Source organism: Nematolebias whitei, chromosome 3 (genome assembly GCF_014905685.2).
Source record: "Nematolebias whitei isolate Nwh7 chromosome 3, NemWhi1, whole genome shotgun sequence".
Lineage (NCBI taxonomy): Eukaryota > Metazoa > Chordata > Actinopteri > Cyprinodontiformes > Rivulidae > Nematolebias > Nematolebias whitei.
Genome location: NC_056500.1, coordinates 41,918,424 through 41,940,454, shown reverse-complemented (window position 1 = coordinate 41,940,454; position 22,031 = coordinate 41,918,424). Strand labels below are relative to the sequence as shown.

At 40.7% G+C, this 22,031-nt stretch overlaps 1 protein-coding gene across 1 annotated transcript; it reads left to right on the top strand.

Moving 5' to 3' along the window:
* The first annotated feature begins 1,207 nt into the window (after positions 1-1,207).
* Positions 1,208-22,031, top strand: LOC119430791 (circadian locomoter output cycles protein kaput). The gene is made up of 24 exons (XM_037698268.1): positions 1,208-1,266; positions 2,836-2,922; positions 3,710-3,862; positions 6,411-6,499; positions 7,053-7,112; positions 7,758-7,906; positions 8,205-8,296; positions 8,579-8,668; positions 9,865-9,985; positions 10,089-10,205; positions 11,666-11,784; positions 11,872-11,954; positions 13,277-13,383; positions 13,484-13,631; positions 13,907-13,982; positions 15,957-16,101; positions 16,250-16,356; positions 16,575-16,721; positions 17,396-17,554; positions 18,509-18,706; positions 18,926-19,107; positions 19,246-19,384; positions 21,412-21,543; positions 21,774-22,031. The coding sequence occupies exons 4-24, from the start codon at positions 6,483-6,485 to the stop codon at positions 22,029-22,031; spliced, it is 2,646 nt and encodes an 881-aa protein (XP_037554196.1). The 5' UTR covers positions 1,208-1,266; positions 2,836-2,922; positions 3,710-3,862; positions 6,411-6,482.

Here is a 22,031-nt window from a genome sequence, read left to right as displayed (position 1 = left end):
GCTGAAAGAAAAAAAAACGGATTGACTGTTAATAATAAACCTATGCGACACAGAAACATTATTATTCTGTATAAACTGAGTCTTAAAGTTTAAATCCACCAAGCACAAAGCAAGGGGAACCTCAACACACGCTCTAGGCTTGACGTCATTGTCTGTAAGGCTTATGATTGGATGTGGATTAAAGGGGGAACACCTTGTCCTGTTTCGACTTTTTTCAGCGTCCACATGGCGACCACCTCACTCTCCAAGGTCGCTGCCTAAACTACACACTGGACTTCTTTCCCCCTTGAATTTATAACGCTGTTTGTTCTGGACGCTGCCGTTTATCGCACAATAAACACTTTACAGTCGAGAAAAACAAAAGCGCGTCCCTCCGTTTCTCTGCTACTGTAAAACAGTGCGCCCTACTGTCTCCATTGCGCATGACTGTACGTCGTCTAATATGAAGTAGGCCTCCTGTTTTTCTCCTCAGCCCGAAGTCCTCCCGACCCCCACCGCCTCCATGTGACGCTCACGTCGGCAAAGCGCGCAGGCTGCTGTCGAAGTGTTCGCGAAGGTAAATGTCTTGTTTTGTCCCTGCGCGCGCAGAGCGAGCTGCGTGTTCGGGAAACGGCGCGAGTCGTCGCGAGCGAGCGAGCGGTGTTTTCGTTGTCGCGTGCGGAAGCGCTCGCACTGCAGCGCAGGCTCCGGGACTGTTTCCGCACGCTTCAAGGCCCAGTGACCCACATTCAGAGAGCTCTGCCAGTTCTCACTGTGCGTACCACTGCGCGTGCGCGTGTCCTCCTCAACGCTTGTGTGAGTGTGTGTGTGTGTGTGTGTGTGTGTGTACATCTGCCGCGAAAATGTGTCCACCATCGCTGCTTTGGGACGTTTCTCACGCGCGCTGATGTTTTTCTGTTTTTTTTTTTATTTGTCCGGGACGTTTCGCCTCCTCGTGCCCGCTCGCGACTCGACGGTTATATTTCTGGAGATTTGTTTTGTCTTCAATGTCAGTTGTTGCGTGACAGCTCCAGGCGCGGCGCCAGCTCCCGGTGATAGACGCTGATTTTTGCCGTTCGTTTCACGGACGAGAGTCGCTCCTGTCGGTCCGAGCAGCAGCTTCTGTTCGCCGGGGCAGCGGCAGGACGGCGGCGGCAGTAAGAGCATTACAGCTCCAAGTTAAAAGGACACTTTTCGGTCGACAGCTTAGTTAGCTTCAGGATGCTAGCCGGCTAGTATATGGGTTGCTCGCTTATGGTTGTATAACAACACCTGTGGCATTCAAAGGTATGTTTACTGAGCCTCTCTGATACAACTAATTATCTTTTTTTTGTCCGAAAACGCTACAGCTTGGCCTTATTGCTAAAATAAATGTTAATTCGTAATGGTGTTGCTTAGCTAAAGTGAGCAGCGAGGTTTAGCATCCCCCAAATACAGCTCCAAAGAGCTCCTGAAGGCTGTTTAATCAGCTATACGTGTAAATTATTTAAGTTTAATGTTTGACAGCGTTATCTATAGGTTTTACAGTGAACCTGACCTCCCTCCCACGCTCTTTGTCTTTAATTAAGCAGAGGTTTTCAAAGGGACAGGGGGTTCTCCAAACACCCATTCAATGAATGGAGGGGATGTTAAATATAGCAGCTGTTCGTCAGCAAAAATACTTGAAGCTTCATGTTTTCATAGATCAGACCTGATCCGTCTGTTCTTCCTCATTTTAAGTTACAAACTACTACATACTTAAGGCCTTTGAATGACCTAAATATGATAAATCTCTACAGTAACTGTTTCCAAAAGTGAATGCTAGTGAAGGGTTTCAAACTACTTGTACATATACTGTTGAAATGATTATAACTTAACGTTCTGTGGCAATATTTAATCAAATCTGCTGTTTCTGAAGTCATTTTGAAGCTGCTGGTGTTTCCTCATAAATGGATGATAACCTTTACTGAAAACAATGACAAGCCTAGATTAAGTACATTTAACCAGGCGAATGTGAACGTAATAACCAAATTGTCATTATCTATAAAAAAAATGTTACTGAATCTACCAGGCAGGGCGACTGCGGAGGCTTTACAGCCTTTCGCAGATGAATTAAAGAATAAAAATATGAATTTAGATACAATATTCCTAGTTTTTCCGTTTTATTTTACAACAAACTAATAAATACTAAAGGAGAGATCAGTTTTGATGTGCCAAACAGTAATATGTGGGTATCTTGGTGTGTAGAGAAAGATAATTTTAACCTATTTATTTCTCAAACTTCATTATATTCCAAGCTTTGAATTGTTATAAAGTCTTTTAGTTTCATTTTCTTACAACAAAAACTGACTCTGAAAGTGGTTATTGGTCATTTAGTGATTTTATTGGTGATCTGTTGTCTGTCAATAGCCTAATAGTTTTTTTTAACAACTCTTTCAGAGTACTTGCTGAGACAGTACGTAGGGTACAACGCTTATAATTCAGATAAGCACGTTTGCTTCAAGCAAAAATGTCAACATTCTCTAGAAGCTTTGTTTGGTTTTGATGTTAAACGCTTTATGGGTCCCAGCCTTTTGTTTATAAAAATATTATACTTGCTTGTGTCCATGGGTAATGTGGGTAAAAGATTGTGTTATTAATTTTACAGCAATGTTTTTCCTCTATGATTTCTAGCAACTTGGCATGAAAATAACTTCTGACGCCGCAGTCATTTGTTCTAATGTATTCTGCACTCCGCTGGTATTTTGCTGCCCGTATGATAAATTAAATTATACACCCATGATAATCTTTTATTTGTCGTGACATTTTCCGTGCATGTTAAACAATGAATGACTCGAGGCGTGCTTGTGAATGAGTCAGGACTCGTGTGTGTTGCAGGTCAGCTGTGGTGTGAAGTTTTGTCACTGCCTGTGAGGCTTAACGTCTAAAACGTAGCTTGGCCTGCAAGAGACATTCCAGACAAGGGTAAGTTTAAAACAGAAAAAGAACGGAGGATTAAAAATTCCAGATGTTTTTCCTCCTCTTACCATTTATTGGTGCGTTAGATTGGAATGTCAAAACTGCAGAAATGGAATAAAACTGTATAAATTAAGGATTTTGACAAAGTAATGTACGTTACTGGTTGGGGACCACTTTAGGCACGAGTGTTTTAGCGTTGTTTGTTTTAATTGATGCAGTTTTGCGTCACATTGTAAAATATTATAAACTAAAGGCCTGGCATTCTTTAAATCACATCACCAGAGTTTTAGACTGAGATTATTTTATGACAAGCGATGGAGTTGTAGCCATTTTGGTTAAACTTAGAAAATAACATTATCCGTGATCTCCTGTGATAAGGTTAGCCATTTTTATGTTGGCTATTATAGATTAGTTGCGGCGGCCATCTTGAACTTGATCATCTCTAAAGTTGTTCTGTTGTAGGTGCGCATTCAACCATTATTTACAAAAAGTTTCATTAAGTTCAGTGGTTTATTGGTTATTTTAATAAGAGATAGACACAGGCAAAAACATAATTGTTCATTTTTGTGTGGCTGCCGTAAAATCTACATTTCTTCAGGAATGACTTGTGTTTATTAGAGCTTGCTAATGGAAAGTTTTTAATGCCTCCAAAAACTGTCTAGCTGTTAAAAATGGAAATTTCTTTGGTGCAATTGTTTTGAGTCGGGGCAGGAAGCTGTAAAAAAGGCAAATTACTAGAACTTTTTATCCAAACCAGTCTGACCTCTTTGTTGTGCTCTGCTTTCTCTTTCAGGTTTGGTCAGCCACCATGTTTTCCCCGTGGTTCGTCGGCCTTTCATGATCCCAATGACCTCAACGTTGCTTTTGAGCAGAGAGTCGGCTCCATCCCTGATCTCTTTCTACAAGCTCTGAAAAAAAGAACATTTTGTGCAAAAGCTGCAGTGGGGTGAGGAATACCCACACACACGCAAACACGTGCTACACTTAAACCTTTCTATTTGATCTTTTTAAAAGTAAATCCAAGTTTTGTTACTTTTTATTTACTACAGCAAAGTCTGAAACATTTTCTCCTTTTCAGACCAAACATTTTCATATGAAATAGTAGGTAAACACGTGTTACACTGACTTCACTGAGCACGGTTCTCCAGGTCTGAATGAGTATGGGGGGAAACTAGAGAAACACTTTCTGAACCAAGCTATGCTGATAGTAAATATTCAAATCTTATAAAGTGGGGTTCATGTACCTGTTGTAGATGACTCTTTAAACCACCTAAATTTGCAGAAACATAATTTAATTCTGAACCAATTCCCAAGCTGCAAATCAGAATGAAGCCAAGATCCAAAGGAAATACTGCTGTCTTAAAACAACTTCAATCCCAAAATGAATTTGTTCGTGCCAATCATTTTTATAAACTTTCAAGTCCATGGTTATTCTGGCAGAAATATATTAATATTCCTGCCCCAAGTACAGCTAGCTGCTGCTGCTCGGACTTGCATATAAGCAGAAAACTTAAAAAATGAAAAACATCCCATAATGCATCACCTTGTAGCGCTACCTTTAACATCAGTAACCAGTAATCATCCTCTGCTGGACTTGATGAGTGTCTCACATGGTTGTGGAGGAATCTTGGTCCTCTCTTCTTTCCATCGTTGCTTCAGCTCGTTGAGGTTTGTTTCTGCACATCTCTCATTGTCCCTTACACCTCAGTCAGGGTGAGGTCTGGACTCTGACTGCACCACTACAACACCTTGGTCCTTTTCTCATCCATTCTGTTGGAGGTCTGCTGTTCTGGTCAGGATCATTGTCTTCATCTTGTGGTTTATTCACATGCAGCTCTGCAGGTGTAAATTCAGTCAGCGTGTTGTTGAAGAGGCCTTTGTTCTGCAACCCTTCCAAACCAGCTGTACTTGTTCAGTCTCTAACTGTCCTGTTGTGACCTTTAACCTCTAACCTGCTAACTGAGGCCTGTTGAGTCTGAGATGGAGCTCCCATTGTTTTGTTGCTGTTTCTCTGAGCATTGCACAGTCTGCCCTTGGGTTGAATTTGCTGGGGAGCCCACTCTTGTGAAGAGTGGCAGCTATTTTATGTTTTCCACCTGAGAATAATCTTTCTCTCTTTAGCATGATAGACTTCTAAATGTTTGGAAATGACCTTTAACCTTTCACAGATTGATGGGCAGCAACACACCTGCACGCTCCAGAAAGTTTCCTGCTGTTACAGATGTGCTCACACTGATGATCGGTTAATCAATACAATTGATCATCAGTGCCTGGCTGAAATATTTCTTTTGAATTCTGTGAAAGCATCAGAGGACTGAGCTTTTTCATTTCCAGCTTGTCCATTGTGTCTTTTCGTTGTGTTTAACTAACAACGTGGCGGGCTCTGTTGTGTTTTTGGACACTTTTTAAGTTTGGTTTGAATAATTGTCAAACCTGGTATGAAACAATTTGTGATGTCATTCTGAAATGTAAAACCTTAGAACTGAAAGATGGTGGACTTTTTTTGTGCCCGAGACTTTCACTAAGCATGTAATGTGAAATTAACAACACTTATCAGTTTAATTTAACAAATGCTTCACACGACACAGACGACAGGTTAGGTGCATCACAATTTATCTGATTTGCTGCTTTTTAAAATTTTACTTTTTCATTTGATTCTCAACATGTGTCAAGATTAAACTATGATTAAGAGCAAACTTATTACTAATACAAAGAATAGTTTTTTTTTAACGGTGTTGTTTCCCACTTACATTTTTTGTGTCCAGGTTTGACTAAACATTTACCACACAGGTTTGTACTGAGACGTTAAAAATCTCCCAAAAATCAACGTAAAAATGCGTACATTTAAATCTATTTTGAAACCGTAAATGAACTTTGACTAAAGGCTCCATACCAAAATAGAGCAGAAAGTCTTTAATATTGTTATTAACACTCATACAAATACTGTTAGATGTCAGGATTACTTCCTTATTAGAGAGTTATTGTTATCGTGCACAGAGGAGCACTTGTTCTTTTGCATGCTACGGCAAAGACTTTGAAACAAGTTCTGATTTAAAAGACAAATTTTGAAACAATGTTTTCAGGTTTTAATGAAACGTGTGTTTTGTTTTTACACCACAGGCACATGTAGTAAAACGGATTATTTTTTCCAAGCGTGCAATCCCTTGTCTTCTCCGAGCGGCCAGTTTATTTGTGTATGGCGTAAGGTGCTCGACTCCACCCTCGTCTTTATCAAGGTCCGCCTGTTTTGAGATCGGTTGCACTCTGTAACCCTGCCAGCACGTTATTACTGTGTGAGAGTGCATACATCAAATAGCCTCACACCAACACATACCAAGCTGATTACTCGTCAGGCAGTTTGTCATAATTAGCGTTTGTGTCGTTACAAATTTGTTACAAAGTAAAGGTCTTTTCTGACATCCACCTTTTATCAAACCTCCAGATGTTTCATCATCGATCACAGTAAACTTATGTTGGTCTGTCTGTGTCTGCAGGTGCTCTTCCAAATGTCTACCTCACGCCTAAAGGACAAATCACTGCAGCCACAGCCCTGATCAGCCGCCGCCATGACATCAAGTATAGGGTATGCAGAGGGCTGCAGAGCTCCATCAAAATGCCATCCACATGACGTGCACATTTATTATACACAGATTGTCAAGCTGTGCGTATTTATACCACCATGAAGCTAACAATGGGGCTTTTTTTTTTTTTTCCATCAAATGCTCCAAACTTTTTACAACATGTTTTTATAATAGTTTATCCCAAATATTCAACAAGAAACGTCAGTATCAGTTTCATATTGCGCACATCAGTTCAGATGAAAGTATGCAAGCACTGATGGGAACACCCTTTCTGGCAAATATGACACATTCCTGTTTTATTGTTTTTATTTTTTTTGTGTTCTTCTTACGCTCACTTTCACAATTTGTTTTTCCCATGGGACCCAAAAATAAACCACCCACTGGCATGTATTAAGGAGGCTTTTTTTTTTTACTCTAACCTATCTTTATTTAATTATCATCCATTATTTGGTATTAGCAGTCCATGTATGTTTGCTAGCTGCCTGCCGAGCACAGTGACACAGGAAAACAGTAAGGAGAAACTCTTGATGTCTAACTTTTTCTGCCCCCCCGTAGGGATGATTGTAGCCTCTTTGATGGGTTGATGGAAGAAGATGAGAAGGACAAGGCGAAACGGTAAGCTACACGCAACAGTTAAAGGCCTGGCAGTCCTTGATGCAGCGCGTATCACCAGCTGGCTTTCAGGCCAGAGTTTCAAAATAAAAATATCTAATGTGGAGAAATGATGGAGTTGTAGCTGTTTTAAGGCAAACCTTGAAAATAACGTGATGTACAATCTCATAGTAAACGGTGTCATGCTCAGAGTATGTGTTGTGAATGACTCTCAGCTACTGCATCAAATTTTAGCTCAGCATCTATGAAATTAACTGAGTCGTAGCCATTTTTAAGGTCATGAGGTGGTGACCGACATCTTAAATCAGGTTAACTCCAAAATTTAATCACATGTACACCCAGTGTTTACTATCTGAAGGTTTCATTCAAATTGGTCATGAGATATTTTGCTAACAGACACAAATACACATGCGCACTGACAAAAACATTATAACTTTCTGCTTAAAGGTGAAGATGGGCAATGATTTGTATACTAGAGTGCAGTTTTTACTAAATGTTAATGTTTTCCAGCGATAGCTTTGACTGTGCCAAACTACATGGATGATGTGCCGTACTGTCTGTACTGTACAGTAATAATATAAACCATTGGTTGTTTGACTTGAGTGTTTTCAAGGTCACATGAAAGATCTGTATTGGTTTGGGTTGCAGTGTGTCTCGTAATAAGTCAGAGAAGAAAAGGAGAGACCAGTTCAATGTCCTCATCAAGGAGCTCGGCACCATGTTGCCAGGCAACACCAGGAAGATGGACAAGTCCACCATCCTGCAGAAAAGCATCGACTTCCTGTGTAAACACAAAGGTCAGGGGTTTTCATCGTCCTCACGCCACTTTCTGTGTTCATGCTGGTTAGAGTTTTCTGCCTTGAAGTTTAATTTTCACTTCAGCGCATGCTGCTGTCAGAGCCTTTATCTTTGTCAGTAAAACTTTGTAAGATGATATGGTGCAGCTTTTATGAGCCATGTACGTCGAGTAGTATTTGATTAATCTTTTTGTCATTTATTCCAACAGTAAACGCATCATGTTCTTCTTGTCATTTTCTTAAAAAGATCTTTATTTTGTGGTTCGATCTTTCCAGTAAGTTGTTTCTCCTTCAGCAGAAATTGCAGCCCAGTCGGAGTCGAGTGAGATCAGGCAGGACTGGAAGCCTCCATTTCTTAGCAACGAGGAGTTCACCCAACTCATGCTGGAGGTCAGAAATGTCACAGTTTGTCCTCTTCTATCCGTTAGCTTACCACAGCAGCATTATACCCACTAATACTGTACATCCAGGCTTTGCATAAAAGTGAACGCATTTGTGGACTTGACAGATTTATTTTCTTCATCTAATTAGGAAGCTGTCAGTCGTAGTTTTGTTGTTATAATGATTTCAAATATTTTCTGTCAGGCAAAAAATGTTGCTACAACTCTTCATTTTGTCTTGTTCTCCTGCTGGAAAACAACCTCTCACTGTTCTTTTGTTCTCTTTTCTCAGGCTTTGGATGGGTTCTTTATAGCAATAATGACTGACGGGAACATCCTTTATGTTTCGGAGAGTGTCACTTCATTACTAGAACACCTACCGGTAAATAACTTATTACTGTTCGTTATAAATTAGGGTTCAGCTCTGTCCCAGAACACACTGCCTGGCCAAAATAAAAGGTCGCCACCTGGATTTAACTCAGCAAATGGGTACGAGCCTCCTGTTGGATAATTACTTATCTTTATCTTTCAGCTGCAACAAGTTGTTTAACCCCAACTGGTGCAATGAGTTGTTTCTCATTTCTTTAACAACCATGTGGAAAGAGACATCGCGTGGTCGTGGAAAAGATGTTGGTCTGTTTGAGAAGGGTCAAATCATTGGCATCAAGCAGAGAAAACATCGAAGGAGATGCAGAAACTACTAAAATTGGGTTAAAAACTGTCCAACACATTTTTCAGTCAGGTCATCTGGACAGTACACAAAAAAAGAAACTGTCCAGATGACTTGACTGAAAAATGTTGGATTGTATACCTGGATTATTGAGCATGGACTTTGTTGTGTCCAACACATTATTAAAAACTGGAATTATAGTGGGGACCCATCGTCTTCGAGGAAGAAATGTGGCCGGAAAAAAATCCTGAATGATCGTGATCGACGCTCACTTAAACGTTTGAAATCAAATGGAAGAAAAACAACAGTAACACTCAGGGCTGTGTTTAATAGTGAAAGTAAGAACATTTCCACACGCACAATGTGAAGGAACTCAAGGGATTGGGACCGAACAGCTGTGTAGTCTTAAGAAAATCACTAATCAGTGAGGCTAACTGGGAAAAAAAAATGCTTCAATTTGCTAGGGAGCATAAAGATTGGACTCTGGAGCAATGGAAGAAGGTCATGTGGTCTGATGAGTCCAGATTGACCCAGTTCCAGAGTGATGGGTGCATCAGGGTAAGAAGAGAGGCAGGTGAAGTGATGCACCCCTCATGCCTAGTGCCTAGTCATCAATGCAAGATCTTGGTGAAAAATGAATGCAACACTGGATGGAAATAGACCTTGTGACATTGAAGAAGCTTATTGAAACAAGGTCACAGTGAATGCAGCTGTAATTAAAGCTAAAGGCGGTCCAATGAAATATTAGTGTGTGACCTTTTTTTTTTTTTGGCCAGGTAGTGTAAATTCTAACCCAGTTTGTCTCTGTATGAGTGAAAGGGTTCAAATTAAATGTGTAAAGAAGATGCATGTGCACATAAATGTTTTGACTCTCTGTGTTTTCATGTCTGGATGTGTGTGTTTCCCAGGCCGACTTGGTGGACCAGAACCTGTTGAACTTCCTGCCGGTTGGGGAACACTCTGAAGTGTACAAGGCTCTGTCCACACACCCCACTGACGCAGAGAGCCTTAGTACTGACTATATGAAGAGTAAGTGTCACCGTCATTTTGTTCTTAACTTACAGCTTCTCTGAAACAATTTAATAGTCCTCTACATGACATGTTTTACTTCTAAGCTTTTGTTTTGTTCTAGCTAAGAATCATTTGGAGTTCTGCTGTCATATGCTGCGCGGGGCCATTGACCCTAAAGAACTACCCCCTGTCTATGAGTACGTTAAGTTCATTGGAAATTTCAAGTCTCTCAATAATGGTGAGTCACATGTTGGTCATTTATTTACACTGTTGTGCATATCAGTCTTAGACGTTTAAAATCAGATTTAAAAAAGTGGGTGTTGAGGGTTTTATCAGTTAAATAAAAAAAAAAACTGTTTTATAAAATGACACAGTTCAAACACTTATTTAATCTGGCCATTTTAAAATGGGGTTCTGTGAAAAATCATAACTTCCCAGTTGCAGATGGTAGGAATGGGCATTTCAAGCAAATGTACTCTTTAAATTTGTTGGTCAATAATTGATTTTTCTTCAAATACGGGCCCTCCACTGCCCAATCTCTTTTGTACACATACACACATGCCTTGTCTACCAACCATCCCCACTCCACACACACGCACACACACATACACACACACTGAGCTACAACTATTCAGGCATTTCACACAGCGTGTTTATTTAATCTTTTACTCAGTGCAAGCATCAGCACACCACCACCCTGTTGGGTTGTGCTGACAGTAAATTTAAAAAATGCTGAGCTGAACTAAGCTATTGTATATTTCTCTATTCAATTACATGTTATACATGATATTAAAATAAATATCATTATTGAGGCTAATTTAAGTACAAACTTCATGATTTAGGGCTTTTGCCCGTCTTGTTTCAGTTTAAAAATGTCCATATCCATGGCGTTTGGTGAACGCTGGTGAAAAACCTGATGGAGCCGAGGTGCACCACGTATGCCACTGCTAATTCTGCTAGCAGGGGATATCTGTTCCCTCATGTTGACCAGTTCACTGGATCATCGTTGAGAAGTGTTTACGTATTCTGAATGTTAAGCTTTAGCTCACTTGTGGCTGTAGTTTCCACTTTGTAATCCTTTCAAAATAAAACTACTGTGGAAAAAACAGCCGTGTATCACTTTGGGTGTGAGTGGGGGAGGGTGTAATGTTAAAAATAGTACCCTGTCTGAGAAAGCACGGTGGTGGTTGTGATACGACTTGGCACATTACAACAATTCTGCAGTACAAGGTTGTTAATATCGATTTCAGTGGTTGTTTACAAGTGCAAATGGAAATAAGAAAGCACTTCTGGTGCAGCCTGGGGTCAGTTTCAGCTGGAACTTCACAGTATTCCTGCTGAAATAAACATGCAATGCCGAACTGACGGGTAAAGTTTTGTTAAACTGCTGAGAAATGACTGAGACTGTAGCCGTTTTAAGATGGCAGTAATCCACTTTGGTCTAGTCTGTTGGGATTAGCTGCTAGCGTTTCAGTCCTTACTAACATAAATGCTAATTTTTCTAAGCAAAGGTAATCCAAAGAGTTGTCTACAACTGGAAGGATGTGAATTCATCGTAACTTTTTCCACTAAATGACCTGAACGCTTAAAGTCCCACCTGTCTTGGCAGAAGTTATTCCCTGCTCTAAATTCAAGAGCTGAGAGCCGTATCATGTTTTCCTTTAATCACAAAACTAACAAGTGTTCTGTGTTGTGCAGTTCCCAACGTTGCGAGGAATGGTTTGGCGGGGGTGTTGCAGCGGTCGCTGCAGCCTGCCTTCGATGACCAGGTGTGCTTTGTGGCCACAGTTCGACTGGCCAAACCCCAGTTCATCAAGGTATCAGCAAAACTTGTTCACTTTAGTAACGTTTTTTTCTTTAAAGTGTCTGCGCTCAAAGTTGTACGTTTGCTTTTGTGTTTGTAGGAAATGTGTACAGTAGAGGAGCCAAATGAAGAATTTACCTCGAGGCACAGTCTAGAGTGGAAATTTCTCTTCTTGGACCATAGGTACGTTGTCACACTCAAACTGTGCTTTGCTCCTTAAGCTACAAATATTCTTTCTGAACTGTTAGGGAGTAAATCACTCTTCCACTCAAAAAAACAAACAAACAAAAAAAAAAACGTTCAATACAAAAAAATCACTCCTCCACACAACTTGTTCAAAATTATTTCAAGTACAACAGTGTTTAATCCAAACTTTATCTAATTATTGTCTGAGACATGGCATGAAGAACACAGATCTGTATGCTACTGTCAGCTTTTGTTGTAAATAACTTGTTTTGTCCTGTTTTTATCACTAACATTGAAGTTATTTTTCATTTGTCTTGACGTTCCACACAAACGGCATGTCATGTGACTCCCATGATTGCATCAAGATGGGAAAGCATCCATACCCTGGCTGTTTTTGTTTAGCTAACAAAGTGTAGTTCTCAGTTGAATGTTCTTTATTTTAAAAACTACAAAAATCACTCTGGAGTCAGGGACCCTGTTCACTCTTGGTTCATCACAGTCTTTAGCAACTCTCTTTAAATTATAAAGCATTAACTACATGCGTAGAGAACATTTTCATTGGATTGCCTTTGGATGGGGTCTGGACTTTTTTATTTAGGGGTCTGAACGCAGTCTGTCCTGAACTCTTAAGATCTAAGATGAGTCAGATCTACTGACCTGACACGACCCCACACAAGCAGCTTAGCGTACTTAAATATTTTAGAGTATAAATTATAAAAAAGGGTAAAAATTGTGAAAACAAAAAGTTTACTTGCAACATTTGGGAAAAACTTCACAGCTCAAAAGTTGGTGTGACATCACACTGAATATGATAAAACTTTGTTAATATTATAAAATATAAAAAATATCAAATCTACTGGGGTTGTGTAAAAACCATTAATCCGTCAAAAAGCCAGTTCAGTCGAGTAAAGCCCAACTTTCCTTGACCTGTTTTAACTTTGTTTCCTCTGTGAAGTCAACAGTATCTGAGCTGTACAGGGCTGGATTTATCTCTTAAATCTTGTTTTATTTGTTTATTTTATTTATTTATTTTGCAAATTTCGTCTACGTCGTATGAAGTAATGCCACAAAATGTCCAAGCACCATTCTAGATTGAGCCCCGTGTTTTTATATCTTTTCCTTTTTAAAGCTGTGGGAGGAGAAACGAATCAAAAATTGTGACATAAACAGAATACTTGGGGGTGGGGGGTGTTTTGGTGTATTTGCATTCTTAATTAGTTATTAATAAAAACATTTGAGTTTTTTTTACTTTAACATAGTTTTTCTTGTCTGATTTATCCTGCTTTTTTGACCTGCTTTTTTATTAATATTTTATTTAGAGCTCCACCAATAATAGGCTACCTGCCTTTTGAGGTGCTGGGAACATCAGGGTATGACTATTACCACGTGGATGACCTGGAGACTCTGGCCAAATGTCACGAACACTGTGAGGCTCTTTGGTTTTCACTTGAAGTCGAGATTCTGTGTAAGCGTCTTGTTTTCTTCTGCCTGTTGTATAATCCTTACTGTGCCCATGTCCTTGTCAGTGATGCAGTACGGTAAAGGGAAGTCGTGTTACTACCGTTTCCTGACCAAAGGTCAACAGTGGATCTGGTTGCAGACGCATTACTACATCACGTATCATCAGTGGAACTCTCGGCCCGAGTTCATCGTCTGCACACACACAGTCGTCAGGTACGCTCTGACACGTCTCATCTTCACACTTTTGTTCTGAGAGTCTGTGACGAAGTGAGACTCAAAGCAGTCTGCTCCTCTGATAAATAACGTTATTAACTTACTTTTTATATATGAATGTTTCTGTTGTGACTTGGTGCTATATAAATAAACTGAATTGAATTTTGCTAATAAGTTTTTTTTTCTTTGTGCACAACTAATTTATTCCATCCCATCTTTTGTACATATTGGCTTTTGTTCCTAAAATCTGTTTATTTCTGTTGTGTAAAACGCAGCTATGCAGAAGTAAGAGCAGAGCAGCGCAGAGAGCTGGGCATTGTCGAGTCTAATCCAGAGCCACCCAATGACAAGGTGAGGCACAACTTCTACACGTGGCGTCTTCAACTCCCACAAGCTTATTTGTGAAAAGAGGCACAAGCAGTCCAGTATGGGAACTAAATTCACATAGTACTAGTAATAATACTAGTAATAGTACTTGCTCAATGTTCTATAGCCTGTCAGGCACAAAGTGGTATAATGTCATAATGTCACTGCTGATCAACCATCATCAGCGTTGCGTGGAAAACCTTCCATAAATGACTGAAGTTCATCAGATCTTACAAATATCACCACCCAGTGGACGGGTGGGTCAAACACAGACGTAAAGTCAACCTACTTCTTTCTGCTCGTCTGTCTAATGTTGAAATTACAGTAAACTAATTAATTGTCCTTTAAGGTGAGTTAGTCAGTATTTGCTGAAGTGTTTAAATCTTTTACTTCACTCAAAAAACTATGGAAATTTAGTCCAAAGCATAATCCTGCTTTAGTAAATGTACAAGTCTTGCACATAACTGATGTCGTTTTTTTTTAATAAAAACCTATACACATGTACATCATGACACAGTTCATCATTTAAATCCTCTCTGCAGCTGACTTGAAGCCACAAGTCTCATTTTATTTTCCCTCTCTGTTCAGAGATGCAAAAAAGGACAATTTGTGCAAAATGCGACGTAAAACCTTTTATGTACAACACCGTTATTTTCAGTTTTGCACTAGTCGTTTATCATTTTGTTTTTATCCTAAAGGTCGTTTGAAAAAAATAAAATAAAAATGAATTGACGAGATGTTGCTGAATGTTCTCCACAGTTCACATCAGCTAAACCCTAACCCAGTTTTTAGGACGTGGGGATAAGTAAATACCTGCAGTCTATAACTGGGGCCACTCGAGTCAAAAGTCATACAATTTCTGTAATTTATGAAAAATATTTTCATAACTAAATTTGTTAAACAGGTTTGTCTGTATCTTCTACAGCACGTGTGTAAATGATGTGCAGCGACCACAGGAATCTGAGTCAGATGGGCTTTTAAAATTTTTTTAAATTATTTCACCTTTAAATGAGAACATTCCTGGGACGAGAAGCAGAACGTCTAAAAGTAGTCTTCAGCATGCTGGGACTGTCGTGTCCCAAGTGACCTAGAATCTACCAGCATGCTGTCCAGCAGCACATTTATGGATATGTAAAAAATGCTGTGCTCTCCTGGAAATACAGTACGTCTTTGACCCTGCACCAGCCTAAAAGAGCAAGTTTACATTCTCTGCCGTGATCCACCTTCACAGAAGCCCACTAATATTAACACACATGTATGACCAGACTTTATATTCATAAAGAACACTAGATGAGCACATACATATCCTCTGCAGTCTGAAAAAGATGCCCGCTCAGTGACAGTGAAGTACTTTACTGCAGCATCAATGAACGTCCCCGTCTGCTTTAGACTTTTTCTAATCCTTTGGGTGGCTGTGGCTGACTGGTTTGAGCAGTCGTCCTCCAATGGTAGAGTTGGGGGTTCGATTCCACCAGCAGTCCCGTGTTGAAGTGTCCCTGGGCAAGACACTGAACCCCTCGTTGCCTCCGATGTGTGTCCCATCGGTGTATGAATGTGATAAAGCTCTGATTAATCTTTGTATAGATCTAGTGGAGTGCTGTATGAATGGATAAATGAGGCACAGATTGTGGTGTAAAGAGCTTTGAGGATCTTGATAAGATAGAAAGATGATGTACAAGAACACTCCATTTACCATTTAATTGTCTTTGCTTTGAATCCTGGACCTTTGGTCACATGTTGGTCTTGTAGCGTTGTTGAATGTCTGAAATAATGTGTCAGCTGTTTCAGCTGTTTTTGATCTTTCAGGAATCTTTTATTCTAAATTAAATTTTCTTGAATCATACAAACACTCATCCATGTGATATTACGTCTTTCTTTTTTACACATCGGCTGTTATTTTCCTCTGTGTCCAGTTCTTTGAATTTTCTTTTGTTTTTCTATCCCCACACACTTTTCTAGAGTCAGGACTCTGGCTCAGAGTCACAACTCAATACATCCAGCCTGAAAGAAGCTCTGGAAAGATTTGACCGCAGCCGAACCCCCTCAACCTCTTCACGAAGTTCCCACAAGTCCTCATCGCATGTCTCTGACAACACTTGCACCTGTAAGGACACTTGTGTTTGCATTTATTGTCCACACTTTATGTAAATGAGCCTGATCCTGACATGAGGATGAGTCTGTGATGTTTCTGTTGTGTGAAATTACATTAAAGTCAACACAGTTTGACTGTTGGTCATCAATAATTGTCTCAGCAGCAACAGCTCCCAAACTACACATGGAGATGGCCACGCCCCCTCGGCAGTCACTGGCCTCCACCATGGAGATGACATCACAGCGGCGCTCATCTATTAGCAGTCAGGTGAGTCCGGTCTGGCGGGACGTGACACGTAGCAGACCATTGCTTCTGATCTGACTGTTTCATCAACTGGAGAAAGAGTCTGAGCCAAAGCTGTGCCAGAACATGTTCAATCTGAAGGTCTCTTGGGAGCATTTAGTTTAAAACAGGATCAAGGATGATACTGAAGGGAATTGTTCCTGTATTTTACTTTTTCTAACTGAGTTGTTGTATTCTTACAGTCCATGAGCTCTCAGACCACAGGACAGAGTTTAAATCCTGGGATGCTCAATCATCAGCAACAACAACAACAACAGCAACAACAACAACAGCAGCAACAACAACTGCAACAACTGCAACAGACACAGCAGCTTCAGACAAACGTTCAGGTGAGGCTTGTTCAACTACACCTGCATCATGTCAGCGTCATGTCAGCGTCATGTCAGCGTCATGTCAGCATTATGTCAACATCATGTCAGCGTCATGTCAGCGTCATGTCAATGTCATGTCAGCGTCATGTCAACGTCATGTCAGCGTCATGTCAACATCATGTCAGCGTCATGTCAACATCATGTCAGCATCACGTCAGGTGTTTTTGGACGAGATGTTATGGTTTCTCTCTGAGGCTACACGTTTGCCTTCACACCACCAGTGGAGCTCTGAGCTAGTGTAACACTCGGCCGCCATAGTTGGAGCTGTGTGTTGTGGATCTTTGGTTTCATTTTTAAAGAACGTTGCAGAAGGAGTTACAGGAGTCCAGGCTTATATAACTTGCTAAGTTCAGAGCAGACAGTGGTGACAGTTGAATATCTTCTACTTTATCAGTTTTAGTAGCACAGCATGGGCATTTAATTTGCTTGGCCATTTAACAAAAGTGTATGCACAGACCCATCACAGCCCCTTTTGTAATTAAAGAGTCCATATTAAGCTAATAAAGCTCCTGCTCCGAAGCAGGAGCTCAAAAAAGACCTGATAACGTAGATATTAGGACTCCAGACAAAGGCAGCAGACAGCAGATAAAGGCACATTGTGAGATTCTTCTCCCTTTGTGTTGGTTTTGGAGCCGGTGATGGAGTTCTCAGCACAGGTGAACGCTATGCAGCACCTTAAAGATCAGCTGGAGGAGAGGACCAGAAGGATCCAGGCAAACATCCAGCGACAGCAGGAGGAGCTGAGACACATCCAGGAGCAGCTGCAGAGAGTCCAGGGACAGGGCCTACAGGTACCGGTAATTACAACCAGTATATTTATCAAACATACTCATTTTATTCCATAATAGTTTGTTTGAGTTTAGGACGTCCTGCTGTAAGCTGCACTGAAGATGAATGAAATAATTACCTTAAGGCCTAAAACTGTGAGCTGTTTACCCAAATTGTCAAGTTTGCAAAAAAAAAAAAAAAATGTTCAAACACAACTAAAAAACAGTTTTACAGTAGTCCCTTGCTACTTTGCAGTTCTTGTCTTCCAACTTAAAATTCAAAGTATGTCACATCGTAAAATCGTAATCACAAAATATAAAAGTGTTAAAAGTTTTTAAAAATTATTTTAGAACTTTTATGTTCAGTTGTTGAAGTGTAGTTGATCAAGAAGAACATTTCTGCTCTGTGCTGCAGAGCTGAAGCTGTGTGTCATCCTGCTGCCTCTCTGCAATATAAGTTTAAATGCTGTAACATTTTAAATAAACAATCCATGCAGCATGGATTGTTTATTTAAAATGTTACAATATTTAAATTGTAAATTGTTTATTTAAGGAGGGAGATTGGGAGTAACAGGTGATGAGTGTGATTACAGCCTGACACATGTCACGACCAAGTTTACTGAACTTGAACTGAACTTGGACTACTGTCTCCCTACTTCACTGTTTTCACTTATCGCGGGTGGGCGTGGTCCCAAACAAACGTGATAAACGAGGGATTTGTTTAAATGCTAGCTTGCTTCGCTTTTGCCTTTTGGGTTGTTTATTTTATTTGACCTATATCAGGACTAGAATAATGCATTATGAATTATTTGTTCTATTGAAATGGCAAAAATAGACTATGTCAGTATCCCTTAGATACATTTTATTTCACTGGATTATTCTTCTAAAAACATTTTACCTTTAAAAAAAAGAACAAGATAAAGTTTTTCAAGTTTACATGTGGATACTTGAATCCCTGTGGGCTGATGTGTCTAACAGATGTTGCAGCAGCAGCAGGGTGGAGCGATGAACGTTCAGCTCCCTCAGGTGGGCTCGGTCCAGCAAGCGGCTGCTTTGACTGGTCAGCTGCAGCAAGCGGCCATCAACCCCGTCCATTCAGGAGCTCAGCAGCTCACCGTTCAGCAGCAGGCTGCCCCTCAACAGAGCCTACAGCAGCAGACCAACACACTCACACAGGTGGGACACATTCACTTACACACACAAGCAACCTTTATAACAATTCTCCCAGAGTAGTTTAAGTTTGGATCAGGTAAAAATGTCTGCATGTTTCTACACAATGCTTTGATTCTATAAGACGAGACATCTGTGATTTAGTTTAAAGGTGGCAGCAGAGCAGCAAAAGTGATTTATCTTGAATTAAGTCACGCTCTGTTGGCCTTTCTTTGTTTTTTTTAGCCTCAGTGTCAGCAGCCAGCTCAGGCTCAAGCCCCAGGGTCTGTGTCTGCACCGCTCTACAACACCATGATGATCTCCCAGCCTGGACAGCCTAATGTGCTGCAGATCAGCACCAGCCTGCCGCAGAACAACACGCAGCAAGGCACGGCTGTGGCCACCTTCACACAGGACCGACAAATCCGGTAAGAAGGGACAATTTCTCTGTAAAATATTGTTTTTACTAATAATTATTGTCTGAATTTTACAAATGACTGTAATAATAATAATCCACTAATATGATCGTAAATCAATATTCATTTACTCTATTTGATTCTTTCTAGATTTCCTGCAGGGCAGCAGCTGGTGACCAAGCTTGTGACAACTCCGATGCATGCGTGCATGCAGGGTGCCGTCATGGTGCCCACTTCCATGTTCATGGGGCAGGTGGTCACTGCGTACAACCCCTTTGGAGGGCAGCAGGTAAATACACAGCAGTAAAACATACAAGCATGGGGACAAAGAAAGTCTGCCTTCCTTGTGTTCTAGGGGTTTACTATGAAATGGTCCTAAAATTATCCAAATCTAAGCTCGGGTGAACAAAAACATTTTGAACAACAAAGCCAAAATGGACAAGTCCACTCGGCGATTCAACAGGTTGTAGAACCACCTGTTAGCAGCGACAGCTTGAAGTTGTTTCTTGTACAAGTGGTTGTGGGGAGACTTTGTCTGCTTTCTTCATTCCATCGTTGATTCTGTTTATTGAGACGTTTGTCTCTGAACGTCCCACCTCAGCTTTTTAATCAGGTTGGAGTCTGGACTTGGGCTGGACCAATAATGGTCCGGACCTTAGTTCTGTTGGATTTACTGTAGAGATGCAACGATATTGGATTTATGGACGATATGTTAAAACTTATTTGACCGATAACCGATATTTGTAATATACTTTCCTTTGTCAGAACATAGTCCTCTTATTTAGGCTCATTTGCTACAAAAATTGTGCAACAGCTGTAAGAGCTGGTGACATATATTCAGTAACAGCCATATGATATGCAGAGCACTTTAACTTATATTAAATGAAAAGTGTTAAATGTTATTTATTAGCGTTAGCCACCTGCGATGCTGTTTCACTTGTGGAGGCTTGTTCCAGGTTCCTAGCTGCAGTGTGGATCCTCTGCACTCCTGTGCATGAAGGACAGACTTTTTAAGTTCAAAGTTTTTGTCTATCCATTGTGCCGTAAGACTAATCAAGCTAACGAAGTTAACACTTGATGTCTGTGGTTAAACTCACCCACGTGCTATCAGCTATTAGCTTCTCAATGCCGTTGGAAATGACGGCTTGTAACTCGGGTAAAGCTATGTCAGAAAAATATCTCTGACTGTGGACGATGTAGCGTCCTGCTTGTGTTTACCCTCCAGAAGTTTTTGTCAGTTTGTTGCTGCCTCGTCAGCCTTTTTGTTTTTGATTATTTAATCAGTTTAAGTTCATTCAAGATCCTCGTGTTTGCCTGCATCCTGGGTCTCAGCACTACGCGGCTCATCGTAGTCCAAAAATCTTTGGAATCCAATATCTTCAACGAAAAAAAACTTCCACACCGCCGACATTTTGACTTCTTCCTCCGCCGTGATCAGATCAGGTAGGCGCACGTGACGTCATCACGTTGTGCTGGTGCTGCAGGCATCCTTGTCACTGGGTTGTTATACAAAAACAGCACCTTTTTATATCGGTGAGTTATTTTGGTGGAATGGCCTACGTGCAATATTTATCTTTAACGCTAATATCGGCCGATATCGATACCATGCAGATAATATTATGCATCCCTATTTATTGCTGCGTTTTGGATCATCGCTCTGTTGCATCCTGTTTGGTCCAAGCTCCAGCTGTCAGACAGCTGGACTCACATCTGGGTCTAGAGGTCTGACCTGCAGAAGAGTTCACAGTTGACTCAGAGTATGAATGAAGCCCACATCATCACTCCTCCACCGTCGTGTTAGTCGTGTCACTGTGTTTGTGCTGATGCCTCGTTTGTTTTTGTAGACATGTCTCGCTGCATTATGACCAGACGTCTGCTCTCATCTGCCCAAAAGACCTGCAGAGTCTGACATTCTTGGGCTTTTTTCGTTGCTCTTCTCAATTTAAAAAAATTTAGGATGAACTTTGTAAGGAGCCGCTGATGTCCCTTGCTGTGCACGTCAGAGAACTTGTAACTTATTATAAACTCTAACTCGTTAGTCTGGTTAAATCAGTAAATGTTTTGCTTTTTGTTCCCAGAAAAAAAAAGAAAAAACAACCCCAAAACTAATAATGCAAGTGTTTTTTTTTGTTTTTAAGACTTAATGTCAAAATGTTACATTTTGTTGTTGGAGGTCCCTGATACTGAACTAGAACACCGCAGTAAACTAGCCTTGATTTAGTCTAAAAAGATTATGCACCATTCAAGTATAATCAGAGTTGAATATTCTGTCTGGAAACACGATTCTAAACATTTTTTCTGTCTTCTTCGTGTCAGCAGAGCGGGCAGACCCAGACTCTGACGCTGCAGCCGGCCCAACCAGCTCAAGGTCAGCCCGATGGCTCGAACCAAACCGCTGTAGTTGCACAGAGCAGCCAGCAGGGGCAGCAGCAGCAACAGTTCTTACAGGTACAAGTGCAGAGTGCCATTCTAAAAAGGTTTTCGAACATCCATGTGTTTTTATTTAGCTAAGAAGAGACTCATAAAATTTTATAGCTGCTAACAAAATACTATTGATATTTAAAGAAGAATGTAAAACATATTTTTCTGTGCGTACTTCATTGCTGAATGATTTTATTTGATTAAAAAAAGGGTGTTTGGCTTCTTTTTCTAAAACGATTGAACTGTTTTCCTGCCAGGGTACTCGTCTTCTCCATAGTAACCAGTCTGCCCAGCTGATTCTGCAGGCAGCTTTCCCTCTCCAGCAGCAGGGAACGTTCACCCAGGCCACACTTCCACAGCAGCAGCAGCCTCAACAGCAGCAGCAGCAGCGACAGCAGCAGCAGCAACAGTCTCACCATCAGAGGCACCAGCAGCAGCTGAAGCCGCAGCCTCAGAAACCGCAGAAAGCCCCGTCGTCGCACAGGACTGACAGCGTTAACAACCAGCCGCAGTGA

Coding starts and splice junctions, on each gene's coding strand:
- LOC119430791 (XM_037698268.1), top strand. Junction 10,206..11,665: donor TTTCAAGTCTCTCAATAATG/GTGAGTCACATG, acceptor TGTGTTGTGCAG/TTCCCAACGTTGCGAGGAAT. Junction 13,384..13,483: donor GGCCAAATGTCACGAACACT/GTGAGGCTCTTT, acceptor TGTCCTTGTCAG/TGATGCAGTACGGTAAAGGG.